General features: G+C 57.4%; 6 protein-coding genes across 6 annotated transcripts; 2 read left to right on the top strand and 4 right to left on the bottom strand.

Moving 5' to 3' along the window:
* Positions 1-1,087: 1,087 nt before the first annotated feature.
* EX895_005250 (uncharacterized protein) lies at positions 1,088-3,013 on the top strand (the record flags this gene model as incomplete). The annotated part of the gene is made up of 1 exon (XM_029885843.1): positions 1,088-3,013. The coding sequence occupies one exon, from the start codon at positions 1,088-1,090 to the stop codon at positions 3,011-3,013; it is 1,926 nt and encodes a 641-aa protein (XP_029737695.1).
* A 185-nt stretch (positions 3,014-3,198) lies between these two features.
* On the bottom strand, positions 3,199-10,110 carry EX895_005251 (uncharacterized protein; the record flags this gene model as incomplete). The annotated part of the gene is made up of 1 exon (XM_029885844.1): positions 3,199-10,110. One exon carries the CDS (start codon positions 10,108-10,110, stop codon positions 3,199-3,201), a length of 6,912 nt encoding a protein of 2,303 aa, XP_029737696.1.
* A 1,911-nt stretch (positions 10,111-12,021) lies between these two features.
* EX895_005252 (uncharacterized protein) lies at positions 12,022-14,958 on the bottom strand (the record flags this gene model as incomplete). The annotated part of the gene is made up of 1 exon (XM_029885845.1): positions 12,022-14,958. The coding sequence occupies one exon, from the start codon at positions 14,956-14,958 to the stop codon at positions 12,022-12,024; it is 2,937 nt and encodes a 978-aa protein (XP_029737697.1).
* A 4,737-nt stretch (positions 14,959-19,695) lies between these two features.
* EX895_005253 (uncharacterized protein) lies at positions 19,696-21,043 on the bottom strand (the record flags this gene model as incomplete). Its single annotated transcript, XM_029885846.1, has 2 exons — positions 19,696-19,865; positions 19,957-21,043. 2 exons carry the CDS (start codon positions 21,041-21,043, stop codon positions 19,696-19,698), a joined length of 1,257 nt encoding a protein of 418 aa, XP_029737698.1.
* Positions 21,044-21,437: 394 nt separating this feature from the next.
* Positions 21,438-22,860, top strand: EX895_005254 (uncharacterized protein; the record flags this gene model as incomplete). The annotated part of the gene is made up of 4 exons (XM_029885847.1): positions 21,438-21,450; positions 21,639-21,748; positions 21,925-22,175; positions 22,377-22,860. The coding sequence occupies 4 exons, from the start codon at positions 21,438-21,440 to the stop codon at positions 22,858-22,860; spliced, it is 858 nt and encodes a 285-aa protein (XP_029737699.1).
* Positions 22,861-23,232: 372 nt separating this feature from the next.
* Positions 23,233-26,298, bottom strand: EX895_005255 (uncharacterized protein; the record flags this gene model as incomplete). The annotated part of the gene is made up of 1 exon (XM_029885848.1): positions 23,233-26,298. The coding sequence occupies one exon, from the start codon at positions 26,296-26,298 to the stop codon at positions 23,233-23,235; it is 3,066 nt and encodes a 1,021-aa protein (XP_029737700.1).
* Positions 26,299-27,605: the final 1,307 nt, after the last annotated feature.

Below are 27,605 nucleotides of genomic sequence, written 5' to 3' on the forward strand. Positions count from 1 at the left end.
CAGACGAGCAGCAGCGACAACGCACAAGCCAGCAGTTGAACGACGAGCGCTGTCTTCGGCAGCTGCGAGAGATTCAGAAGGCGATCTGTTTTTAGTTGGTGCCGTTTCGTGATTACCGGGGACCGATTGGTGGGGATTAGTTGCCAGAAAACAAGGGACAACGGCCTCGTAAGCCAAGCTCGAGCGCTGCTAGGCTTGCAGTAGCAGTGCCACAGCCGCGAATGGAATGACGGATGATCCGGTGGTGCTTCTCTGCTCGTCCTGCCGAGCACTTCGTTAGTTCGACGTTGGTGAGTTCTAGCCGCGATGCGATTTGAAGTATTTTATTGGGAAGCGGAAGCGGAAGATGGAGCCAAGATAACGTTAGTGACTTCACTCGACTCAAATCCTTCTCAGTGCCGCACGAACAGTGTTCCCCACACAGAAACACTCGCCTGCGTCGATCCGTGAAAAGGAAGGTATTTGAATGGAGTTGAAATTCACTCTGGCTTCTGCTTCTTTTCATTTGAATCATGTGTATAGTTCATTTGTATTTTCCCCCGCTTTCAACTTGCCCTGATTCTCTTCCGCAGATATGGCTTTCTCCAGTTCCACTTTCTCTGCACGGCGACCGCTTCACTCGCTCATTTCGCTTTCAGAAGTGGAGCTGTCGCGAGCTGGTACTGCATACAGCTTAAAGCAGCGCAGACGAGCCGCCTTGCATGCGTTTGGCTGTGCACTATGCACGTTGAAACCGTTTGAAAGCGCTTTCAGATGCTTTTTTCCCCATGTTCCTGCTCAGCCTAACAGGCGAGAGGCCATTCAGCTGTTGAAAGCGCTCCTCCCTCGTTCGAGCAGGAAAGATTGCTTCTAGTCGTCACCACCTCGATCCTTTTGCATTCTTTCGACTTCATCTTCTTCTCGTTTTCATCATCGTCTTCACCCGTACCCACATCATCCCACCAATTTCGTCCGGCGACAGGTGATCACCAAACACTCGTCGAAAGTGCCAGCTTCTTGACGTGAGCATATAGTGCTCTGACTAGAGTTTCTCCCCGCCTTCTGCATTTACTCAAGAATAGACGCATCCCCGCAATAGTCTCCTACCATGGCTGCCATCGCGAAAGCCGCCGCCAGCTTGGCCGCCATCGCCTACCTCGATGCCAAGCATGGCCTCGCCAACGACATACGCTTGGGCCGAGGCGCTTCCGGCGGAGAGATCAGGCACAAGATCCGCTCGTGGAGGAACAAGCTTTCGTTGTACGAGTATTTCGACTACCAGGTGTCCAAGCGTCCTAACGCCATCGCATACGTTTACCTCGGCAAGTCCTTCACCTGGGCCGAAGTGGCTAAGGACGTCCACCGACTCGCCAACTACCTCCTCTCGCGCGGGCTCAAGCCAGGCGACCGCGTCGCCATCTTCATGGGCAACTCGGTCGCCATCCTCGAATGGTACTTTGCCTGCATGGCCATCAATGTCATCCCCGCTTTCATCAACAATTCGCTTACCGACAAAGGTCTCGTGCACTGTGTCACTGTCGCTCGTGCCAAGCTACTTGTCTATGAGCCTTACCTCGAAGGCGTGGTGTCGGACGTGCAGGACGAGCTGCTCTCCACGTCACCAATCGAAAACTTCCTCTGCTACAACGACGGCATCACCCCCGTAGACGGCGACACAGAAAAGGCGCCCATCGGCGTCGCGAAGCCGTTGGCCAAGAAGATCGACTTTGGCCCTTCGGACCTGGCCAAGTACTCGCCCAAGCGCATCGCGGACAAGTACCGCAAGGACGTCACCGAATCGAGCACCGCCGCACTCATCTACACGAGCGGTACCACGGGTTTACCCAAGGCCGCCCTCTGCTCGCACGGCCGCATGGGCACCGCCGTCAGCGTCTGGCCCACGTTCAACCACTTTTCTGCAAAGGACCGCATCTACACGCCCATGCCGCTCTACCACTCGTCGGCGCTCTTCCTGTGCATCGGCGCCTGCACGTGTTCCGGCAGCACTGTCATCATCGGACGCAAGTTCTCCGCGCGCAAGTACTGGGAGGAGGTGCGCAAGTACGACGCCACCGTGGTGCAGTACATCGGCGAGATCGCACGCTACCTGCTGGCTGTACCGCCGTCGCCGTTGGACAAGCAGCACAAGGTGCGCGTGGCGTACGGCAACGGTATGCGACCGGACGTCTGGGAGAAGTTCCGAGAGCGATACGGCGTCCGCACCATCTCCGAGTTCTTTGCTTCCTCCGAGGGTAATGGTGCGCTGATCAACTACAACACGGGACCGTTTGGCGCTGGAGCCGTGGGAAGGATGGGGACGTTGGCGACTAAGCTGCGACCGGACTTCAGGATCATCCGCGTCGATGCAATCACGGAGGACATCTACCGTGACCCCAAGACGGGCCTGTGCGTCGAGTGCGCGCCCAACGAGCCGGGCGAGTTTGTGATGCGCATCGGCACTTCGTCGATCTCCAAGTTCCAGGGGTATGCGGACAACCCGGAAGCTACGAACAAGAAGGTGCTAAACGACGCGCTGGCCAAGGGCGACGCGTGGTTCCGTAGCGGCGACTTGATGTCCAAGGACAAGGACGGCTTCTTCTACTTTGGCGATCGTATGGGCGATACATTCCGGTGGAGGAGCGAGAACGTCTCGACGCAGGAGGTGAGCAATGCCTTGGGCCAGGTTGTCGGCGAGGCCAACGTGTACGGCGTGCTCGTGCCCAAACACGATGGACGTGCCGGCTGTGCCGCCATCCCCGCCGACGAGGCAGCGCGCATCGACTGGAAGCACCTCGCCACCGTCGCCCGCAAGAGCCTCCCCAAGTACGCCGTCCCGCTCTTCATCCGCATCGTCCCCACCATGGAGCAAACCGGCACTGTCAAGCAGCAGAAGGTCCAGCTCAGGAATCAGGGCATCGAGCACGACAAGTGCGGAAGCGACAGGCTGTACTGGTTGCCCCCCAACGCAGATGCCTACCAACCCTTCTTGCCCGAGCACTACAAGTCGATCGAAGCGGGCAGTGTGCGCCTGTGAGCCGTGCTGTGCCCATGTCGGCCTGTGTGCCAAATCTGTTCTCTCCTCTCTGTTCTTGTGGAAACCGCGGAATCTCATCATCTTTTCTCCCTCTTTCTGTGATTGTTTCGCTCGATTCACACACGTGTGCTCGCTGTTTGGATACGTTATAACCTTGTCATTGAGAGAGGGCAGCCTAGACCACCTCAGACCGACTCTCCACCACCGATAAAATTCTGCACCAGCCGTTCGATCTCGGCCTCAGATGCATCGGGTCGCATGCGCCGTGCCATCTGCCTTGCTTGTTCGCGGACCGTCTCGAAGTCCTGCCTGTCCTGCTGCTGCTCCTTCTTGATCTCAACACCGTTACTGCTGCTGCTGCTGCCGCTGAGGAAAGTAGGTGCCTTGGTGATCTCGGAGCCATGTTTTGCGCCACCGGGCATGGGACTCTGTGCCTCGCGTGCGGCAATTGGAGTTGTAGCCAGTGCAGGCGGTGCGGCGTCAGACACCGGTGCTGAGGCGGAAGCGGAAGCAGAAGCGGGGAGAGGACTCCTGGTCAGGTCGGGATCAATCTGACCGGCAGCATCGTCTGCCATCATCGCCGGGTCGAGTGGCAAGTTTGCCAGCGCTGGGGTAGAAGCACTTGCAAAAGGCGAGGCTTTTGCAGAAGAAGAGTACGTTGGCATGGGCGAAGGCGGACCTCGCACACCATCCGTCGAGCTGCGACCGACATGGTACGGCGGCAATCTGTCAGACGTTGCGTGAAGGTTGTGCGAAGGGGCAGCAACGCCTGCATATGGACTCCCAGCTGTCGGCGCGTCGACAGAGCTTCGAGCATACGTCGGCAGGCCGTCGCGTGCCACATTGGCTCGGAGCGCCGGCGAGGTGCTCAGGACACCGCCGCCACCACCACCACCAGCTGGAGAACGCAGCGAATCGCCAAAGCGCGGATCCCGGCCATCACGACCGTCAAGTACGTCGTGAAGATCCCTTTCGCGTTCGCGTTCATAGTCGCGGTCGGTGCCGAGTCGCTGCGACGGAATCATCGCAGGCGACCTCATATCAAATCTGCCATTGGACGGTACGATGGGAGGATCGCGTCGCTGAGATGCATATTGTCCATCGTCACGCGCGTAAGCGCTGCGAGAATATACGTGCTCGTCCATGTCGCTGCCATATGCATGGTGCGTCTGGGAAAGAGCTGGAGCGGGAGCAGGGACCGGGGCTGGGGCCGAGCGCTCCATCCTCGTGTTGTGGCGGTCGATGGCGGCACGAATCACGCGCACACCCTCGGGATCTTCGGCATGCAAACGGATCGCCTCGCCCAGAGCAATCTCGGTAACGTTGCCTGCCGCATCGCGCAGAGGGTGCACGAGCGAGCGGCCATTCCAGCCGACGTAGAATCGCATGAGCATCGTGTCCGTGATGCCACGTCGATAGAGGTTGTCCATGCCATCGGCGTTTCGTCGCCGCGCTGCCTGTGCCCAGTCGAGGCTGGGATTGCCATGTGACGGTCCGGTCTTCGCGTCCCACAGAGGCGGTGAAGCAGCAGCTGCATACGCGTCGTCGTTCTTTGCCGGCTTGGATGCGGGCATCTCGACAGCTTGACTCGGGCCCGCTGGCGTCGGGGCGGTGGGTATGATACCCCGAGCAGCTTCGCTGGGCACAGGGGCGGGCGCATAAGGGAGCGCTCCGCTCTCTCTGGCAGGCGTAGACAAGGAATCAGAGGGGCCCAGAGAAGGTCGCGCTTTGGTTGGCGTGTCCGACTCAAGACGCGCCCGCTTGCTGATCTGCGAGTGCACCTCCTCAGCATGGATCGCGGGCGTGAACTTTTCCAGATGCAGCACGATGCGCTTGTTCTCTGGGCTGTTCCACGACTGCACCTTGCTGACCGGCTTTTCGAGCGATCGCAGCGTGGCGCGAATGTCGAGCCACAGATCCGGATCGGTGACGCCAATGTCTTTGACCCTCACTTCAGCCTGAGGATACTTTCGCTCAGCCTTGATGCAGCACATGGGGCAGTTCCAAGGCTCGTTGCCCAGGTTAGGCGGATCGTCGAGGCACACACAATGCGTGTGGAACCACAGCATGCACTTGTCGCAGGCGATCATGCGGCCACTCTCGGGCTCGTGGCACAGACAGTAGATGGGCTGACGATCGCGGTACGCACCGATGCCGATCTCCTCGCGAAAGACGAGCTTTGCACGCTTGCCTCTCTTTGCCTTGCGTTTGCGGTCGTCTCGTATCGCGGGAGATCCAGAATCGCGATCCGCCGGAGCCGATGGTTGAGTCGAGCTTGCCACAGGCGCGGCTGGCTCGATGCGGTCGTTGGAGTGCGTAGGCGTCGCCGCCTTGGTGCGCTCGAGCTGAGTGTAGGATCGGCCGTCCTCCGGCTCGGGACCCAGGCCAAGCAGATTTTCGCTGATGAGGTCGAGCATGTTTACTTTTTCAGGACCCAAGACATCGATGGGGCACGCGATGGACCGACGCAACCAGTGCGCGAGGATGGCTGCCTTCTGATCTCTGCGCATCAGAGATAGCGTCTTGATCATCCGTTTCGCTGCCGTTTCGAAGCGCTTGGCCTTGGCGACCACTTCCTCGATGGCGTCCCACTCCAAGGGCAGGAACTTGAACTGGTCTCGTCGGTGGTCCTGATCGTACACGAGCTTCGATAGCTCCGTAACGCTGATTGCTTTGCGCGTCTTGAGGAAGGCAGCGTTGCCGTACCAGGGACAGAAGGGACAATTCCAATTGCCGTCTGCGCGCGAGACCTCGGATGAGCGAACCTTGATGCATGAGAGATGGTATCGCACGCGGCAATGGCAGCATTCTGCACTCGTTGACGATGGCACGGCGATGGGCACGGAGCTCCTGCAGATGCAGTTGCGTGAGCTGGCTCTAGGTTGGTCGTCGGAGGGATCCGTAGCATTCTCGACACGCTCTACCAGCCTGTCGAGTTCAGCGTCGCGATCTGCGTCCGTGAGGCGGCGAGTGCCACTGACCATGGTCTGCATGATCTGATTGAAGGCAGCTCGCCACGCGTCATAGACCTGAACGGCCTTCTCGATCTCCTGCGCGTGTTCGATCTCCAAGCCGTTTGACTTGACCGCTCGCAGCATGCGACGCGCATCGGGCAGCAGCGCCATACGTTCCGCAGCTTCGCCGTTCTCCGAGACCGAGATCATCGACAGATCGCCATCCACGTCGGCTACAGTGTTGCCTTGAGCTCCCGCTTGCAACCCTTTATACAGCGTTTGTGCGCTCTTTTGCAGCTCCTTGGCCTTTGCGAGCGCGGCGCTGACATCCTGCGCCACCTCCAGTACGACGGGGACGTCGGCGGACGATTCCGAGAGCTCCTCTAGCAAACCCACCGTGATGGGCGTAGAGCCCTCGAGCACTTGTCTTGAGCGTTCGGTCCATTGCTGGCCAGCATCGCGTCTTTGCTGTAGGTCGTTGAGCAGCTCGTGATCTCCAAGACCACAGGCTTCGGCACGCTCCAACAGCTCCTGCACCTCGTGGTAATACAGATACGTATCACGGGCTTCCGTGACCTCGTGGACCCACTTGCGGCGTTCGACATAGTCCGACAACTCCTTGATCTGGGGTGCGTCGACGTTGAGAGAGCTGCCGAGCGTCAAGACGCTCTCGCAGTCCTTGAGGTTTGCCTCTTTTGTGTCCCTCTGCCGTAAAATGTCGTTGCAGCGGCCCTTGAACTCTTCGAGCTCTTGCACGAGTGTGCGAAGCGAAGCAATCTCAGGCGCGTCAAAGTGAAGGCTGTCGAGCTCCTCGATCAACGCATACAGAGCCTCTGGACTTCGATCGGCAGCGGAATCCACATCGTCAGCGGAAGCGTCCATACTCTGCCTCCTGGAAAAACTGTCGTCACCCGCGGCCCCGCCCTTGGATCGACGTCCCTTTCCGGCAGATGCAGCTGCCGGCTCGCCACGCCTCTTGTGCAGCTTGCGCACCAAAAACACGTTGGCCCGCTCAACCCACGAGTTGGCGCAGTTGACAAAGGTCTTGAGATCCTCGAGCGGCTCGAGTGAGAATGCAATCTTCTCGCCTTCGTGCAGCAGAGATCTGAGCGTCTTGAGCGGAGGATTTGGACCAAGCGCGAGCGTCTTCTTGAGACGCTGAATCCAGTTCCGAGGGATGGCAGCCCTCTCGGACACCTTGGCAAGGATGGCGCGAAGCTGGTCATCCGAGAAACGGAGCTTCAGCGTCCACTTGACGGGAGCATCGGCATTGCACACCTCGAAGCCGTGATCGAGACAGGCGACGCCATCCGCTTTTGGACTGGTCAACTGGCCCAGGTAGCAAAAGAGTGTGCAGTGGGAGCAGATATACTCGGTCTCGGCGACATCTTCGTCGTAGATTTCTTCTTTGAGGTCGGGGATGATCTCGCGAAGTGCGTTGCGCTTGGCAATCTCGCGGTCGACCATCTCTTGCATGGCTGCCTCGAGCCACACCGCCGTCTCGATGGTCTGACTCTGTTGAGAGACTGTGATGAGCAGCTGATCGTGAGAAAAGACGGCAGGTTTGCGGAAGCGCTGGTACCTGCGCGAAGACTCAAGATCATCAAAGATCCAGTCGGGGAGAGCAAAGTTGACCGCTTCGTTCAGGTTAAAGCCGTGATTGAAGCCGCTGTGGTAGGCCTTAGGGAAGGTGACGACAAATTCGTTGGCGCGTTGGTCGCACGCGACCACTCGCACGCCTTCCTTTTTCAGCTTTTCGGGGCTCATCATTGTAGTGAGGTGGAAGAGCAGGTCCGGAAGCGTCTCGAAAAGGTCTGGAGCAGCCTTGCGCATAGCATTCTCGAACTTTTCGGCGTCTTCGCCCGGAATGCCGTACCACGTCTTGGTTTCGCCCCAGTGCTGGTAGTTGATCGAGTAGGTATAGTGATCCTCGTTGTGCCAGCAAAAAGTAGAGAAGATCATGCCGACGTAGATCCACGGCACGGTCATGCCCGAGATGTCCGACTTGATGTATTGTAGAAGCGAACCGGGCAGGATGGGCAGGTTGTTGAGGTTCCACTTGTCGCGTGAGTATGCGCTCAGTGGATGCGTCTCTTGGGTGGGCAGAGCGCTGCCATGTGTTGTCGAGTGCACATCGGCACCGTACTCGACTTCGACTTCTTCCTTCTGGCTGTGCACGAGTCTCCAGAACTCACGTTCGACGTCATCCTCCGACACGACGAGATCCGTGCCGTGGATAGCACGAGCCACGCCATTCGTGGGCTCGGCTGTATCGGTTGGCGTCAAGGCATGCGCGTCCGGCTTCCAAAGACGTTCGGGGCGTTTAGTCCACCATTCGCGCTTAAAGGCTTCGGCGCGTTGCCAAAAGGTGTAGAGGCTGTGTGTTTCTCCATCGTCGAAACCAAAGTCGTGGCCGGTACCCACCAGGCACGGCGGACAGAACCACTGCGATTTGGGGATGGAAGTGAGCGCAGGCTGGAGACAGTACATGTGGTAGCCTCGATTGCATTCGTCGCAGAGTAGCATGTTGAGACCGTCCTCACCGCGGAGGCAGATCTCGCACATCTGCTCTTCTTGACCCTGATGAGCTGCTTGCGTGCGTACGTGCGGTTCTGCCTCAACAAGAGGGCTTACCCCCTTTCTGCGACGGGCTGCTAGCGGTGTAGCGGGGCTCGCAGCGAGTTGCAACGGGTTTCGAGACGACGATGCTGGCATGCTGTTTGCTTCGGACCTCTTGCGCGCACTGCGCCGTGTGCTTGCGACGGCCGATGGGCTTTGCGAGTTTGCCGCCTCAACAGCGGGGGTGGCATTGGCAAGTGCCTCAGTAGCGGCGGCGGCAGTGAAAGGCTCGGGCGTCTTGGACTGTGCCGCTCGTTCGCCGTTGGAGAAAGTGTCGAGGCTAGGCGACATTGAAGCGTGACTGATGCCGTTCTCTTGCACGTCGGAAGCGGAATTCGCACCCATGGTGGCACTTTGAGCCAAATGCGGACTGGTGGAGGCTCCGTTGGCGCGCGACTGCTCCTTGGCTTTAGTCAGGAACTCCTCGAATGGCAAAATGATGCGCGTGTATGCGGCTTTGACTTGGGTCGACAGCTGACCGCTGTCCTTGTCGCTGTAGCCAATCTTGCGAGTAGCGTCCGACCACTTTCGGCCGCGGCAGACGGAATCGTAGCCGCCCAAGCTGGAGATGACGAGCTTGAGTTGGTACAAATCGACCGAGCGGCCGTCGATGACGGGTACCGAGACACGCTTGCGACCCTGCTGGGCGTGAAACTTTTGGAGTTGCTCCTGGTAATTCTGAGAAGCTCGAGCATCCGCGCTGAGCGAGTTGAGACGCTGGACACGGGTGCGGAAGCGGAAGGTCTGCTCATCGAGCACGCATTCGGGATTCCAACCTTCGGGCGGGACGATCTTGACGATACCGTATGCCTTGCCGTTGCCACCTTGCGGGTCGGCGATCCACGAGATGTACCTCATGGGATCAGCAAACTCTTCGAGCGTGGGACGAAATGTGGGCGCCTCATCGAGCTCGAACAGTCTGGGACGAAGCCGAGGCGGCAGGGTATGAGGTGTGCTTGCGCTGGTGGGGATTGCAGGCTGGGTGGATGTGGATGCTTGATCGGAGTTGTCGAAGGCCAGAGGCGGGAAGGGCTGATGCTGGAACATCTTGCGCGCCGGGTGGGCTGCCGGATTGCCGGGCACGGCGACGAGACCGTTTGGAGCGGTGTCGGCGGATGTCGTGGAAGGATTGTCGATGGGAGAAGACTCTTTACCCGATATGGCGGAGATGGCGTCTGCTTTGCTCTTGCGACTGAGCCTCTTGACGGTGCTGCCTTGTTTGAGGTCCAGTTCGCCGTCGTCTGACTCCTCGTCACTGTCGCCTCCAGCGCTCTGGCCAAAGTCACGGGACGAGACTATGATGGGTTCCACGCGACGAGGTCGCCCTGGAGATTTGGTCGGACTCGAAGGAGTGGCTGTCAATTTTGTGGGGGACGAGAGTGGAGTGGAAGGGAGCGTAGATGCACTCGGCGTCGAGACCGCCTCCACTTTGATGGGTTGATGGCCATTGACGGATTTGACGACGATGCGCTGAGGCGTGTCATTCGAACCCGAGGGCTGAGCACCTGGCTTTGTGGGCGTCATGGTGAAAATTGCTGGTGTTTCCCTAAAAAGGTGGACGAAGTGAATGCTGGCGCTGAACTAGCGTGAATGGCGAGTCGGTGGCGGCGTAGATCGTGAATCGACGCTGTACGGGATGCGGCTATGGATGGCAGGCGCGTTGGTCAGCGGAGGGTAAGAGGATCGTGATGGGTATATGCACCTGTGCGGATGGGTGGGACCGAAGCGCAATTGAGCAGGCACCTTTGAAACACTACTGGGGGCCCACCATGAATGTAATGCTGATCGGTGAGTCGCTGCCTAGGTTGAGAGGTGTGCTATGCGGTATATTTGCGAGTGACGGATCTCGAGGATGCCGCCTTTGCAATGGAAGTGGTAGGATCGGTGCAGCTTCAAGTACGACTCGAGACCGTGAAGAGACGAACACACCAAAGTCTGTAAATGTAGTGGATCTCTTTGCGGTGTGGCAGCTCAGCGTGAGAAGAGGCGGGGGCAAGTGATGGACGTCGCTTTGTAGGTGGGAGCGGGATGGGCAATGTTGTTCGTGATGGTGATGAGGATGCCACGACAGGGATGGGACCTGCGATAAAGGAAGGATGGTGAGGGGACCGTCTGAATTTGGAGAGAGAGCCGTGTCAAAAAAAAAAAAGGAAGGCTTGTCGCAAGCCACGCACAATGCAATCAAGTGCAGGTCGAGACTGAGCAGCAGCAAATGAGAGGACACGCGGAAATTGAGCTTTCATGTTCCAGGTTCCAAGAGAGGGCTGGTCGAGCAAATTCAGCACTAGACGACAGCAGCTCGGACCGACTGTCAAGCTTGGCGGTCAGCTTTTTCCCGCCAATTTCCCCCTCGATGTCCCGTGTTCCAGTTCCAGTCCCAGTTCCAGTTCCAGCAGGGCTCGCAACCGCACTACTTGTCAGCTCTGCTCTCTCGCCCGGTTCCACACTTGAGCTCGGAAGTTCGATCTTTGCCGAGCGTCAGTCCAACTGCGCGCGTTGTCTCCTCCTTGTCAAATAAGGAACAGACATGGAGTCCAGAGCCAACCAGCCACCTTTTATCCTATCTGGTAAGTGGTTCTGAGTCTTTGATGAGCAAGTGTCGGCGTGTGTGCACGATCGATGTCGTTCGGCACCTGCTGTTTCTTCGGATGGCGCCTGCAAAAAGAGAGAGCATTCACTCTACAACGACAGTCGATGCATTCACCACCAGAAGCTGCTTCCTCCTCGAGCACAGAAAGCAGGGTCACTCGTCACAGTCGATAAGCTTTGTGCAGCTCAATCTTGCCACTTTGTTGGTGTGACAGCTGTTGCCTTGCACCAGTGTCGAGTGGCGCAACAACTTCGCGATCGTGACAATGAGAAGGGCTATGCGAAATCAAAAGTCCGGCTGCCGTTCAGGTCGTCTGACATTTGATCCCACTGGGCTGAGCCCTTCTTCTACTGCCAGACTTCATCGCCAAGGTTTCGGCGTTCGAGCTTCGTTCAAAAGTGGGCGACACCTTGGCACTCGAGGCGAATGTGCGCAACATCTTCGACGAAGCAAAGGCTCAAGACCTCACGCAAGCCACTACCACAAACGAGCGCAAAAGTAGAGATACGAAGCTGAGAATTGCGAATCGTGCACGAGGAATAAGTATGATACGAAATAGAAGAGCGAAATCGAAGAAAGAACCCTTACACCACAGTAGCGCACGCATCAAGGACTATACAGTTGATCTCGAAGCGACGTCTACGGGCGGTCAGTCATTGGAAAAGAGAGTGTAGTCTAGTTGGTAAGACGGAACGGATGGCGCGCTGCCGAAGGCCAGCTAATGCTTTGGGTAAAAATGGGCGAGAGGGGAAGGGGGAGGGCTGCAGCCGTTCGACAGGCGAGCGCAGCGGGTAAAGATAGGGAGGAAACGAATCCGAGGGCTTTTTGGAACGTAAACGATACGTTTACTCGTCCTCGATCTCGGTTCGGGGGTGGAAGGCCCAGAGGTCCTCGCCATCGTCGTTCTTCTCGTGGACGATGGTGAGACGCTGCAGGTTGACAAAGAAGTCCTCGAGAAGAGGGTTCTTCTGCGAACGTGTGCGGCGGCCAAGGTTGTTGAGCCAAGTCCACTGGTTGAGCAGGTAGTAGACGGCACCGGTGATGGCCGTGACACCGATCGAGTAGGCGTAGACACGGACAACCGTAACAATGTCGGTCCAGCCACCATGGGGAGCGGTGACGGGGTTACGGTGAGGTGCGCCCGAAAGCCAGCCGAAGAGACAGAAGAGGGTAGCAATGACATCGACACCCAGAACGGCGCCGACGAGCTGCCACGAGGGAAGAGTGACGTCCGACTCACCACCGCCGAGACGGGTGATGAAGATGAGCCAGTTCTCTGTGAGCGAGACTTCCAGGAAGAGGATCTCCTGAGTGTTACCAAAGTTCTGGATAACACCGCCGTTGTTGAGGAAGAGCGTACCGCGGATGATCCAGGTACCGGCAGCAAGGAAGAGACCGAGCACAACCGAGATGATCCAGATCTTGGGCAGTTGCCACTCGACGGGAGCCTTGGCGTGAGGAGCGTTGTCGTAGGCGATGGCAATGGTGGCAACGTCGGCGAAAAGGGCGATGAACACAATGAGGTTGGATCGGATCACCTCGTCCAGGATGAGGATGGTGAGCACGAGGTAGATCTCAAGGTGGAGACAGAGCGAGATACGGTACTGGATGTAAGCCTTCATGCGGTGGAAGATCTGACGGGCGACCTTGATCGAGGTGATGATGGTCGAGAGACCCTCGTCGAGGAAAACGACATCGGCAGCAGAGCGGGCAGCGTCCGAGGCACCCTCGACGGCGATACCACAGTCGGCCTTCTTGAGCGAGGGAGCGTCGTTGACACCGTCACCGGTCATGGCGGTCAAGTGGCCACGGTGCTGGAGCATCTCCACGACCTGGTACTTGTGCTCAGGGAAAACCTCGGCGAAACCGTCGGCAGCCTCAACAAAATCGTGGATAGCCGAACCAGCCATGCCGCCCGAGCCGATCAGGCGGTGCGAGTCGTACACCTTGGTACCGAGGGCAAGCATCTTGCACGTCTCCTTGGCGATGGCGACGGCGTCACCAGTGAGCATTTTGACCGAGATACCGAGCGACTGGGCCTCGGCGATGGTAGCAGCAGTGTCGGAACGGGGAGGGTCGAACATGGGCAGCAGACCGAGGAGCTTCCACTGGCCGTCGGTGTTCATGGCAACACCAAGCGAACGGAAACCACGCGAGGCAAAGTCACCAGCCACCTTTCGGTACTGGGCGGCGGTCTCGGCATCGGGAGCGCAGAGCTTGAGAATCGCGTTGGGAGCACCCTTGGCGGCGATGTACTGCTTTCCGTCCTTCTCGACCTCGGCGGTGATACGCTTCGAGACCGGGTCGAAGGGGGTGAACTTGTGGGTGACCCAGCCGGAAGCGAGCTCGTCCTGAGCGGCGGGGTAGTCCTTGAGCGTCGAGATGGTGACCTTGTCGATGGGGTCGAGCGACTTGACGTTGTGCGACGAGGCGAGAGCGGCGACGGCCATCATGTAGTTGACATCGACACCCTCCGAGGTGAAAGGCTCGTGGATCGACAGCTTGTTGGCAGTCAGGGTACCGGTCTTGTCGGAGCAGAGAACGTCGACACCGGCGAGCGACTCGATGGCAGTGAGCTTCTGGACGATAGCCTGGCGCTTGGCAAGGTAGGCAGCACCGACGGCCATGGTGGTGGTGGTGACACAGGGGAGACCGACGGGCACACCGACGATGAGGAAGATCAGGGTGTAGATGAGCAGGTTGTTGTCCTCAGGGGTGGCGATACCGGTGTTGCGGAAGAAACCACCGATCCAGAAGATGAGGGTGAAGACAATGACGAGGAAGAGAAGAGCCGAACCGATGGAGCCCATGACCTTTTGGAAGTGGCCCTCGCTCTCGCCGCCGAGGACGAGAGCGGCGGTGCGACCGACGAACGTCTGCTTGGCAATGTCGGTGGCGAGGACGTAAGCCTTACCACGCTTGCAACCGGTGGTGTAGAAGACGGTGTCGCCAATGTGCTTGTCGACAGCGAGCGATTCACCGGTAATAGCCGACTGGTCACAGGCGATGATGGCAGGTCCCTTGTCGACACCCTCATCGTCGTCGTCGTCGTCGCGGCGCGTAGCTCGAGCCTTCTCGAGGATGGCAGCGGCCTGGGAGCCGTCCTTGTCCTCGTAAGCAGCCAGAACGCGACCGTCGCAAGGAACGGTCTTACCATCTTCGATCACGACCACGTCACCGGGGACAAGGTCACGAGCCTCGATCTCGACCTCGCGGCCGTCGCGGACAACAGTAGTACGGAGAGCAATACCGGCCTTGAGCTGGGCGACAATGTCACCGGCCTGCTTCTCCTGGTACCAACCGACAAAGGCGTTGAGGAGCAAGATGGCAATGATGACACCAAAGTCGATCCAGTCACGGAGACCGGCGGCTAGGATAACAGCAAGTTCCATGACGTACAGAACGGGACCGCGGAAGAAACCAATGAACTTGAGCAGGAGGTTCTCCTTGGGAGACTCGAGCTCGTTGTAACCGAAGAGGGAGCGGCGGTGGCCGACCTCAGACTCGCTGACACCCTTGAGCATGTCGGTCTCGAGCCACGAGGCGGGCACCTTTTGAGCGACTTCCTCGACCTCGCCGTGCTTGTTGACGCGGATCTCCTTGGTTTGCCAGAAGAAGGGGAAGTTGCGCTTCTTGACGACGCGCGATTCATCGCCGCCCTCCTCGTCGCTGCCAGACGACTTTTGGGCGCGGATGAACTCGATGAGGGCGGCATACTCCTCCGAGACACCCTCGACGCCCTTCTCGTTCTTACCCTCCTGGGTAGCAGAGCTGTCCGACATGATGAAACAGAAAATGCTACTCGAGTGCTAGCTGTGAGGCAGGCAGATGAGGTATGTAGGTAGGGTGGAAGGATAGAAAAGAAAGAAAGGGGCGTACCAAGAGATTTAAAGGGGGATAAGACGACAAGAGGGTAGGATAGGGTTGCAGGGGAGAGAAAAAATCAAATAGAGCACGGTTAGTTACGTGATCACAGACACACTCTCTCTCTCCAAAAAGTATCGGGACCGCCGACACAATCGCAGCCGCCTTTCGCATCCGTGCTAGGCACGACGGTCGGATGAGATCGGACTGGGCTCGCGCAAACCGGGACATGCGCAGAGAGCGGAACTGCCAAGAGCTGCCCGGGCCAATCTAATCGGCCGCTGCTAGGCGCTACAACCGTCGTTGGGACGCTGGAGCTGAGGGCACCGCCAAACTTCGGAAAGAACATCATGCAAAAACGCAAGCCAGGCGATCGAAAGGTTGCACTTACACTTGGTTTGATGTGTTGGGTCGCTCCTTTGACGATTTGATTTCAGTCTATCAGAATCGCTGCTTCAAACGAGGTTGAGACAGTAAGAAGGATAGGCGATGAAATCGCAGTTCAACGGCGTTGGGTTGCCGCTGGCGAGAAAAGGTGTTGGTGAAGAGGGGAGGACGGGGAAAGGGAGGGGAAGTCTTGAGGATGGTGGTGAGTCGGAAGAAGGGAGGAGCAGGAGAAACGAGTCCTGGATTTTGACGAGATAGCGATCAGAGGATGACCATCGAAGCAGCGCTCGTGTTTATGAGGGCTGCGACGATGAGGGCGGATCGAGGCGAAAGAGCGCTCGAGCTCTCCCCATTCAGCCCTGTCGGAATGGCCAACGGAAAAACGGGCTGGTGCACACAGTCAAGGGCGATTGCGGCGGGTCGACAAGCAGAGAGAAATTAAAAGTAATCGTGAGCGAAGCCAGGCAGGCGGAAATCCACAGAGGTGGGCAGGTAACGGGAATCAAAACAACAAGCGAGGTCCAGGCACATAAGCAGAGGTAACCTCACTGGAAGATGGCGAGTGGGAAAAACAAAAACCAATTTTGGATCAGTGTGACGGCTGCTGCCGGATTCTGTCAAGCTCGACGCACGGGCGAAAATTTTAAACCCCCCATTTCCACTCGTACCGTATGCAAATGCAGTCGGTCGCAGCTGGTACTCGGCCTGCAGTCATGTTCCATCGGCGCGCCCACGATCATGTTGTGCGTGCAGATGTCAGCCTGGCTCAACGGCCCCCCTTTTCGGACAGAGCCACAAGACTCATCGGCGTAGTTGGCAGAGACCAGTCCAGAGATGGGGAAGAACGAGCTTGTACTGAGATCCCAACACAAGGCCAATCCAAGTTTGTCTCAGTCGAGAATGGGCCAAAGCAATGATTTTTTCCAACAGAGGGCGAGAGCGAGCGAGCGAGTCGGAGAGTCGATCACTTTGGCAGAGGATCAAAACAAGTTGAACTGCTCGCCGGCGGCGGTGAACTGCAAAGCAGCCGACGAGCATAACCGCCCTGCAGAGCCAGTGGCAGACTGAAAAGCGAACATGACCACTTTGTGCAGCTGCCGCTTTGGCTGCAGCGCTCCAAAGGGCGGAGGGAGGAATTAGAAGAAATCCGACTAGAGACGAAATCAACGGCACCAGCCGCGGAGGCCAACGCAATTAAGGCCGAAAAAAAGCTCGAAACAGGGCTTCAAAAGTTCGAATCTTGTGCATACGGCTTGCCACAGGCGGCGAGGAAAGGCAAACGGATCCGGATGGGTGTGATTTGCAAGCGGCGCTGACAGCCCGCTCCAGCAGGGTCTTCGGCATCTGGGCCACACAAGCAGACGCAGACACAAACACAAACACAAACACACACACACACGCAGAGACATGCAGAGATCTGCGTCACGGATTGGCCGTACCCGAATTGCGAGAGCTCAACGAGCTTCTTCCACCCCCATTCTTGTGCTGACGCCGCGGAGACAGACGCCCGAAATCGGCCTACGAGTCAACCAGAGCCGTTGCACAACGAAGAGGTCCAGGTCATCTCTTCTGATAAGGAAGAACGATGCGAAGGTGCAACGGCTCCTCGAGTTGACACCAAATTGCCCACTCTAAGCGAGATTGGAATGAAATGATTTTTATCTTCAAATTTCCCCAAAGGTTCCAGAGCAGCTGTCGTGCTCTCGCTTCTGTCTGCTCATGTTTACTTACCTCTTGCCGCCAGTCTCGAGCGTGAGCCTCAATTCCAGAAGAGCCATCAAGAAAACGAGGCTGGACATCAAGACAAAGCTTCTTTGCAAACGATGTCGGATCTGAGCCCCTCTCGTCTTTCGTCCAATCAAACTGCGTCGGCATTGCAAACGAACGCGCAGTTCCTTGACGCACCCAACGGAAGAGGCCTGAGCTAGCAGAACGGTTGCTTGGTGGGGGAAGCCTTGTTGCTGCCTCCGAGCCCAAGCTGTTCCGACTCTTACATTTGCGACGTGCCTAACTAGCGTTGTCGATGCCTTGCTTCGACTGCAGATGGCGATGGCCAGGGCGCTTGTGTTGTTTTTGCTGTTCCTTTTCGTACATGTGTAGCCGCTTTTTGCTCGGTCTGCAGTGTAGATGTTTCGACTCTGCAGTTTTTCCTTCTTTCCAGAAGGAATTCGAGATGCAAAAGATCAACTCACACCACGTCGCGCTCTCGCCCTCCTTCGATGTCCTAAGCGACGATCCGATGGACTTGCGAACAAGAAAGCCTTCCATTGCATCGGGAATCCATGCCCGCGTGATCACAAAGAAGCAGCTACAAATCTGTCAGCAGCTTGACCTTGCGAGGGCAAGTGTCGAGAGGCAGCGTTGTGCAGAGGCAGATCTATGTCAAGAGCGCAATATCACGCCAAGAGCAACATCTTCGGCTGCCGCCATTCGCCATCTCGTTCACGGGTTCGTCAGTCGTCCATCCCATGCCTCACCAGTCACGGAACGAGACCGCCGTCAGCACAACACTGAGGTCGACAGGGGCAAACACTTCTTGATCGTGCCGAACAAAGCCCCTAAACGGGCGACCCTCGAGATGGCCGGCCGCCGAGCCAACCCTGACGATCATCTTGCAGGTTGCGCATCTTTTTACTTGGCGATCAGGTCCCTTTGCGTGTACTGGCAAGCAAGCCGGGCTTCCAGCGTTCCGGTAGCTGGCCAGCTCGTCTATTGTTACTGGATGGGGACCACCTGACCCTAGGTGAGAACGGGTTCAGGCGGTTCAGGGCCAAGTTTGCGTCAGGATTACGCTGGCTACTTCTTGTCGAGTTGCCCTTGCTTTTTCTCTCTCTTCTGTCTAGGTCTGCCTTTGCGTGCTTTTGCATTTGCTGCTGCGTGCCGGACCGCGACAGAAACACACGCTGGAGCGATGATCATCGGTGCTGATTTCAGGGGAAAAGCCACGAGCATGGCGCCGTCATTCGGCAGCGAAAATGCGAAACACAGGCTCGCCCTGTCGTCCACGGCTTCTTCGTCGACCGTCGTCTTCTTTTTCTCGAGAATTCAGTGTGCTTCGGCTCAACCTCATTTCTATCTCCGACAGGTCACGATAAGCAAGCAGAGGCCCTCTTGAGAACAGCAACCCTCGCTCGCGAGCGCGCGCGCACATCCTACGACGGCTGAATTGAACGATTTCGGAAGCAGAAAAAAGCCAAGGCGGCCAATAGGAGCTTGTGGTTTTGCTCAGCCGCGCACCAATCCTCTTGCGGTGCGAAATGTAATACGAGCCAGTCTTACCGCCAGGCAAGCCTCTGCGAGCTTGATGCAAATGTCGTCGACGTACATGGCGCTGCCGTGCTCTCCCTGTGTATTGCCGCCTGGCCTTCAGACCAGCCGATACCCGTTGGCCGTTCCTGAGCTACTGCTTTACGTCGGCAAGAACATGTCGGCGGATCGCCCCCGTAACCGCACGAGGTCTCTTCCCGTACCTTGTCTGAAACGACAAAGCCAATGTGGTGTACGCCTTTTCCACCTTTCCGGGCTTCACTGCCAACGAGAAGCGTGGCCTTGTGGGGCCTTTCGGCTCCTTCTTCCACCGCCGCTGACAGTGACTGCTCGACGTGATGGCCAGACCGTTGGAGTTGCTTGCTGGTCAAAAACCGGTCAACGCTTTTTTCCTTTTCTTTTGCACCATGTACTCCTCGGTAGCGATTGGTCCGTAGGATTTACCTTGCATCCAAGCTTGTCAATAGCTGTCAGTCAGCGTGTCAAAGATGATGCTATGTCTCGTCAGCCCTTCGGCTTTGTTCGCTCGCTCAGCTTGGACACTGCGCGGCATGGATGTTGGGGTGGGGTTCGTGCCGAGAGCCGAGAGTTTCGAACCTGCCGCGGCACCACCCTCTTTCCAGCGATACGCCTCACCGCGTGCCGCCATTTCGCGACATTTCGGAAACAGCTTGGCACTTTCGGGTGACATCGAGGGGATAGTGGGTCCAGGGTAGGAACGACAGCGTCGGCGACGTCATGTTCAGCGTGACAAGCCGCAATGCAACACAGGGTCGAAGGGTGGTCGAAGAAGGAACGTCTTCTAAAGGTTCAAATTATCCGACAAAAGTCCGACGAGAATTGAGACGGAGAAAAAAGGATCCAATAGTCCACCACAAAATTGACCGAAGCCTCGCTACAGCAACAAGCTGGCAGATGCTCCTCCCATGGGTCGTTTCCGCTGCTGCATCGGATTGGCGACCAGAGCATCCGAACATTGCTACCGACGGCCAGATAGCCGATCACCCCAGAGTAATGCACAGAAGTTCCACCATTCCATTGACACTCGGATCATGGGCAGAGGGAAAGACAGGCAGCGCCGGAGTGTCAGACAGCCACGCCTGATCGCGGGAGGGCGGTGACAGAGTTGGCCTCTGCAGAACCTGTACATCGGCCTTCATTCCAAACGATTCTGGAAGTGGGAACAGAAGAGACATAGAAGGGTATGAAGTTCGAGTCAGTATGAGCGGCTCTGCTCTTGGCGGGGTCCTCCAAGTACTTACGCAGAGCTGCTTTGAAGGAACCATATGTCTCCAGGTTGCGGATCGTACTCGCCACGAGAGCCTGGCACGTGCTAGTCCCTGCCTCTAGACAGGCTCGGATCGTCTCCACCAACGGATCAATCAAATCGGGATCGTACACCACATCGGCAGCGAGAATCAGCGTCGGCTTAGCTTCGGCAAGCAACTTGACCGTCGGCAGATCGTCTCGTTGCTGACTCTGCCGACGCTCCGCGCTCAACTCGAGCCAGTCGAGTTCCCTGATCTCCACGCTGCGAGAGGAGGCGTCGAGACCGTTGACTTGCAAGGTGTCATGCAGGCGCGCGTACACCTGGCCAGGCATGTCGGTCATGAATGTATGCAGGTCCTTGTGCGGAGACGCCGCCTGCTCAAGTGCGCATACGGTTCCAACAAAACCAGCGCCAGAACCGAGCTCCAGAACGCGTGCGCCTGGGGAGGCGATCAGCGATGTATCACTTGCAAGGTGCCCTGCCAATCGCAGACCCGCCTCCCATGTCTTCAATCCCGTGGTGCCTTTCGAGATGGCGCTGCCTTCTTCGCGTATCGTCGCTTTGAAGAAATGCTCGAGCAGATCGTTCTCGCCTGTGTTGGCGCCGTCTTGATGCTGGCATGAATAGAAGGCTTGCTTTGGCCAACAATGCGTCGTGAACTCGGTGTCGGGAGCGGACCTCACCGCAGCGGCACGAGAGGAGTCGCTGGCCATCACTTCGGCATATCTCTCGAGCAGCGCTGCGTCCACCTCTGGCCACTCGATCTCCTCTACGCCCCGGCTTCGAAGCACCGCACACTCAGCTTGAACCGCTGCATCGAGCTGCGCGTACAGTTCGCGGAGGAAGAGGGTCTGATACCTCGTAGTGGCCTCGTATCTGGGACTTTGAAACAGGTCGTGGTCGAGCTTGTGCTGGATGCGCAGCAGGATCGTCTGTGACGGCCACACGAACGCGTAGGATCGTGGTGGCAGTCGTGCTTCGTACTGGATAAGAAGGGTCCGCCTTGCGTGCTCCAGAGTCGATGGGCCTGGCCCTTCTTTGCCTACATGCCCACCGGAAGCATGCTGGGGAGCGTTCATGGCCGTTCGAGCGCCTCGATTCGTTTGTTTCCGCTTGGACTCAAGAAAGGGTTTGCTCTGGAAGAAGAGTTGCGGAATTGGCATTGTGGAAGGCCACGAAGAACTTCGCCCGCCACAGCCAGACAAAAATTTCGCACGAAAAAAGAGTCAGAAAGTGACACTTCTGACGCGTAAATTGCAGTGCAGCGGCGCGTAAAGGCGAGAAAACCAACACGTACATTTCAAGGCTGAACGAAAGCTCAGTTTGTCGTGGCGCGCAAAGGAGAGCTGAGCAGCCAACTGACATCTTCGAACGACATCCACTTTCGTCTTTGCCTACCCCATCCATCCTCCAACACCCTTACACACACTCGTTCGCATATATTAACGAGGAACCACTCCACTGCCACTCAGAATGTTCAACAACGGTAAGTGCATTCTTGCAACATCGACGAGTCGAGCGCCGAAAAGAAGATCGAGTACGACTCCTCCTTACGTGAGCGCATGCCTTACTAACCAGATATCCTCTTTGCTACCCCCATCGACGCATGCTTTGCTGTCTCCGCACTGTGATGGTCCGGACCTTGATTCTAACCTTGATGTTATCGACGTAAAGGCTTCGGAGGCGACGGCAACCCATATGCCCAAAACTACGCGACAGGCGGCGGCGCTAGCGGAGGAGGCTTCTTGGCCAACGGAAGTCAGACCGACTCACCAAGTGGAAAGGTGCGAATCACTCCTCAACACAACACAACTTCCGCCTCGTATACAAAGGTATATAAAGAAGGATCTTGCTGACACACCTTGATTTCTCTTCCATCCATATCCGCCACTTGCGACGACCCTCGTCCATCCTACCGACCCCTCTCGACCACACCATGATTGCTGGCCACTTCGCACAGAGGGCCGGAAACAACACTCTCAGGCCCGTCACCATCCGACAGATCCTAAACGCGGAGCAGCCGCATCCAGATGCCGAATTCACCCTCGACGGTGCGGAGCTGGGTCAACTGACCTTTGTTGCTGTGGTCCGAAATATCTCCAGGAATGCCACCAACGTTGCGTACAGCGTTGAGGATGGCACTGGACAGATCGAGGTGCGCCAGTGGCTTGACAGCTCCGGCGATGACACCTCCAAGGCTTCCGATATTCGGTAAGTGAACGAAGAAGCTGCTGTCTTCCTGTGAATTGAGCAGGCTACTTCTCCACCCGCGGGCTCGTTGCGGATCCGCACTACTCCACAGCAGATCTTGCACAGTATGATTGCGGAAAGGTGCGGGAAAAGCCATGAACGATACTGACAGTGTTGCTCGTTCCCCGTGTGTTCTCTGTCGAGCTCGCCTCATCCTCACAGCCAAAACGTCTATGTAAGAGTGCTCGGCACCTTGAAGTCGTTCCAGAATCGACGATCCATCTCTGCGGGTCACATGCGTCCGGTGATCGACTACAACGAAGTCATGTTCCACCGTCTCGAAGCCGTCCACTCGCATCTGCAGCTCACTCGCGGACCCAAAGCCTCTCAGGCCAACGGAGGCGGTGCCGCCGCACAGGGTGCCGACCGTCCCCAGGCACAGACGAGCGACATCAACGCCTACTCGGGCTCTAACAAGCAGACTGTGCTCGATCTGTACTCGAGCCTCGACCCGCTCCCGCGCCAGATCATGGGCATCGTCACGAGCGAGGCCGAGAACCACAGCGACGGTGTCCATGTCAACTTGATCGCTAGGATGTTGAAGGGCGTCGATGTGTCGGACGTCAAAGTCGCTGTCGAGGAGCTCAGCTCCGAGGGCTACCTCTACACGGCTGCCGACGACGATCATGTACTGCCCACTGCATGAGCGCGGAACGCTTGCAACCAGCCCATCCGCACAACATGTTCTCTTTCTCTGTCTTTGGTCGTGAATGTCAAACGATTTGTATTGTACTAAGTTATCTTGCTATGCAGGCCTGTGTCAGGTGGGACTCGACGCAAGAAATTTGTTCGCTTGTTTCGTGCTTCATGCTTGCGGGATGAAGGTCGCGGTGGGACAGGCGAACAGGTTAACTTAGCACTGTTCTCGAACCATTGCCGTTTCGGGAAGAGATCAAAGCTCGAACGACGTCGTACAATGCACGACTGCTGACGACTTTAATACTCGCACACACGCAAATGACCAGCCTTCCTTTAAGTTAGTTAACTTTCGCATTCACAGCAAAAGTATGCGCCGAGCTCAGTACCCGCCACCATATCCACCACCTTGGTTGTAGCCGCCTTGGCCGTAGCCTCCCGGAGGAGGATACTGCTGCGACTGACCGTAACCTTGGGGAGGTCCGCCGTATCCCTGAGGAGGCTGTCCGTAGCCCTGTTGAGCGTACTCTGGCTGACCGTATCCTCCTTGAGGAGCGCCGTAGCCGCCAGTGCCCGGAGGCGGGCCGCCAGGCGGTGCGAATCCTCCAGGAGTAGGATACGAAGCGTGTTCCTGACTGCCATAACCGTCATGACCGGTGGGTTCGGCTTGAGGGAACGAAGGGCGGTTGTGATCGTACGAGGACGGGTCTTGATCGTCACGACGACCGCTGCTGCCGTAGTCAGAAGGCTCTCGACCTCCCTCGTTGCCGCCCTCTGGAAGTTCTCGGAAGAACTGTTGGCCACCAGGGACGTGGCTGCCAACGAAACCATGAACCTGGTTCGAGATGTAGTTGGAAGTGTAGCCCGCCATCTGCGATCCAATGCTGTTGCCTCCACCGCCTCCACCACCCCCGCCGCCGCTGCCATGGTGTCCTCCTCCACCTCCTCCACCACTAGAGTGGTGGTTGTTGGAGAAGCTGTGAGCGGCCTGACTGTTGGCGCCGCCCATGAAGGAGCTGATGCTCGGCTGGTCGTCTCCGTGCGTGTGCGGTTCGGCCTTGCCAGAGCGCGTGTTGGTGTGGTTGCGCACGCTCTGCTTGCTCAGACGGCCGATCTCGGTCTGATGGCTTCTGGCCCAGGTTGCGACGTAGTCCATCATTTCCTTCTGCACGGGTGCCTGGTTGTTGAACCAGTACGGGTGGAACATGGGCGCCAAGCACTCGTCAGCAACGCGTGCGGGGTCCAGGTTGCGGTCATCCCATGCCTTGACCACCTTGGTCACAGTGTTGCGGACGATGATCTTGGCCACGTTACCAGCGACCTCGTTGAGGATGAGTCCAAAGTGGTCCTTGCTGAGCATCGAATGAGTAGGGTCGGAGGCGTTGGGATCGTCAAACACTTCGAATTGCTCCTGTTTGTTGATGACGGCACCAGAACCAAGCTTGAGCGCACTCATTCCCTGCTGCATGATAGGCTTAGCATAGGGCTCAATGAGGGTGAAAACGAATACGTTCAACTCGTTGGTCAATTTCTCCACAAGAGAGCTGAGGCCCGGAATCTTCTCGATAGTACCCTCGATGCCCTTCATGATGCGGTCACGCAGCTCGAGGATCTTCCAGAGATTGGCGTACATCTCCTGGGGCGACATGGTGGCGGGATCAGCGACGGGACCGCGAGAAACTTCCTGGAGGTCGCGCGAAACATTGCTGCCTCCCGCACCGGGCACCTTGGAGAGCGTACCGAGGATGTCTTGCACGATGCTTCGGTTGCTGCCGCTCGACTGCCTCTTGGCGTCATCCATAGCCTTGTTGAGATCCGAGATGGAGGCTTCCGACAGGTGATCTTGTGCTTCTCCGAGAAGCGAGTGGATAAAATCGGCACTCCCAAACGTACCAGTGACGACGGGGGCGATCTGTGTGCCATCCGGAGCGCGCACCTTGACGTTGTCGCCGACGTGGAGAAAAACGTTATGGTGACCAAGGCGGTGCAGAGCAAGCTCGGTCCAGTTGCTATGAGCGGGGAAGTCCTCGAGCGTATGGAGTGCCTGGCCGAGGAGGCGGTAGGCTTCATACAGCTCTGCGTCCTGTCCCGAATCACGTGCGCGACGACCGGTCTCGATGACGCGGATGAGAGTGCGGCGGATGAGGCCGGAGCCGGTGCGCCATCCGCCGCTCTCGTTGGATAGGTAGTTCTTCATGCCTGAACGTGGGTCAATCTCGAGCTCTTGCGGGTTGACGGGTTCACGGAGGCGAGGGTCGTACTGACGAGCATCCTTGCCATCAGCGTAGCCCTTGGGATTATCGAGGTGCTCTTCGGGCAAATAGACCCCGAGACGTTCGTCGGTGACTTGGAACTCGGCGGTGGCATAGCCGTGAGCCAAGAAGCCAAGCACCATGACGAGGTTGAGAATGGCCTGCTTGGACATTTTCTGCAGAGCAGCGACGTCCATGGCCTGGCTGTAGTCGCGCAACCAGTTGCCAAAGTAGGTGCGCTTAATGTCGAGGCCGCCAAATTTGCTGGAGCCAAAGAGGGAGCCGCCGGCCTTTTTGAAGAGTTCCTCCAGGATGTCTTCGATGTCGCCGTGTCGGAAGGCCTTACCCTCCATGAAGGCGAAGGAAGGAATGTTGCCAGCACCGAAAGCGTAAGCACCTGGCACGGAGGAGATCGCGACGATGAGCAGACTCAGCATAGCTACAAACAAGAAGCGTCCGCCGAGCCAGCTGCGACGTGCCTTGGTGGTGCTGGCGGCAGGCTTGGATGGAGCCGATTCGTCGGCGACAGCGTTGCGGACATCGTTGGTAGCGAAGAGACGAGAGTCCTGCGAGGCGTCTGCGAGAGCTCTCTCGATCTCGTCGTTGGAATGCACCATGGTTAGCTGCACTTGCTCGGGAGTGTCGGCTTCGTTATCGGTGCGGACCTGGCTTGATGGTGGTTGTGTCGATCGAACGCTTCTTTCCAGGGCGAGCTCGTCACGAACGGCGTTGACGATGTCTTGGGCGTCCTTTGTGATGGCGTCAATGTCCTGTTCAACGTCTGAATCAGAGAGATGGTCGGACTCAGCGCCGTCGTTTATGTCTTGAGTAGCGGATCGCTCAAGATCTAGCTGGTCTTGTGCAGACTGAATGAGAGCGTCGATCTCGTCCTGTTCGTCCCGCGGTTCCGCTTTCAGAGGCTCGGGAGGATTGCTGCGTGGCGGTGGTGCCGTCGAAAGGGCTTGGAGAGGTGGAGATGTATCAATCGAGTGGAGCTTGCGAAGCCTTTCGAACAACAGCTGATCCGCGTCGGCTTGCTGGTCTGCGCAGGAAGATGTGCGAGCTTTCGTTACTTTCGAGGAGTAGGGCGGCGGGTTGGTAGTGGAAGCAAGAGAAGAGGATGGAGTCTTGTGTGCTTCGGGTTGGAGTCCTTGACGGAGTGAGCGAAGCCTTTCCTTGAGAGCCTCGTCGGTCATGCAGTGGAGATGGTGATGGTGGCTGTGCTGGATAAGACACAATGGGGATACGACTTTAAAAGGGTGGGCGGGCTGCGATCACATTCAGGCACAGCGGCGCAAAGTGAACTTTTGATGTCGTCTTGAAACGAAAGGTACACGTGAGAATCTGGACAGCTCTGAGAAAGGCTTGGCGCAGCGTTTCGGGTAAGGTGTGAAAAATGGCGCAAAGCAGTGCGCTGCGCAGAGCACAGCCCAGGGGTCAAAAGGCCCGTGCGTGTAGTGTCGCAAACCCGTCAGTGACTAAGTGTGAAGTAATCAAAAATGCCTAAAGCATGTTAAGTCGATTAGCAAGACCGGATGAGCGAGTTTGGACCACTCCCCGCTCAACCTACTTTGGTCGACTGGCCCCTTCAGTGCCACGACAATCGGTTCACGAACGCAATTGTCTACGCCTAGCACACACATCTGTCCGCATCGTCTGAGTTCTGCAAGGCCGCTGCGGTCCCCTCGACAAGATCTCGGTACGGTTCTGGTCGAGATGCTGTGCAGCTAACCGAGGGACCCGTGGCTCCTGGGTGAACGTGACCACGGAGCCACCGGTTTGTTTGTCGATTCTCGCAGCATTCACTCGGCTCGTCTCGCTGCTGCTCACATGGTCGTGCATCGCGAAGCCTTGCCACAGTTCCCAAGCTTGTCGAGCTCGTTGAGCGTGCGCACGACCAAAGCCAGGCGTGCTTTCATTGCCGACCTCATTCCTCGCCAGATAGAACATCTACGATAACAGCAATCACCCCCGGGGATCTTTGGGCCTCAGTCGTCGTACGGATGCGAGACAAAGAAGCACGGACGCGATAGGGTCGATGGGAAACGGGCGAACAGGGGTTCGCGAGCGACATGCCAAAAAAAAGAAAAGAAAAACAAAGTTCCCATGCGAGGGTCGTCTCCGAGCCGCAGCTTTAAGCTTACGAGTTCCGCATCGCGCGTCGCGTAAAGTGCTCTGGAAAAATGCCTGGCGCGCCTCGCCTGAAGCAAGTTTCTCGATGCGAGGATCCAAACGCGCGACGCGAGCCCGACGCGTAAAGTACCGGTTGGCAGCTACTGCAACATGCATGCGTGTCTCAGTCTCCGACCTGCATATCAATCGTCTTTTTTGTTCTGTTCTGCTCGCAGACACTGCTCTGTTCAGCGCGTTTCTTCCTGCACGACATCGACCTGCGGGCCTAGCTGCAGGTTGGAATTTCAACATTCGCCACGCTTGTTCTCTGCCGCAAACAGCATAAGCTATCGCATTGCATTGCATGGCTTGTCACCACTTGCTGCCTTGC

This window comes from Sporisorium graminicola, chromosome SGRAM_6 (genome assembly GCF_005498985.1).
Source record: "Sporisorium graminicola strain CBS 10092 chromosome SGRAM_6, whole genome shotgun sequence".
NCBI classification, from domain to species: Eukaryota; Fungi; Basidiomycota; class Ustilaginomycetes; order Ustilaginales; family Ustilaginaceae; genus Sporisorium; species Sporisorium graminicola.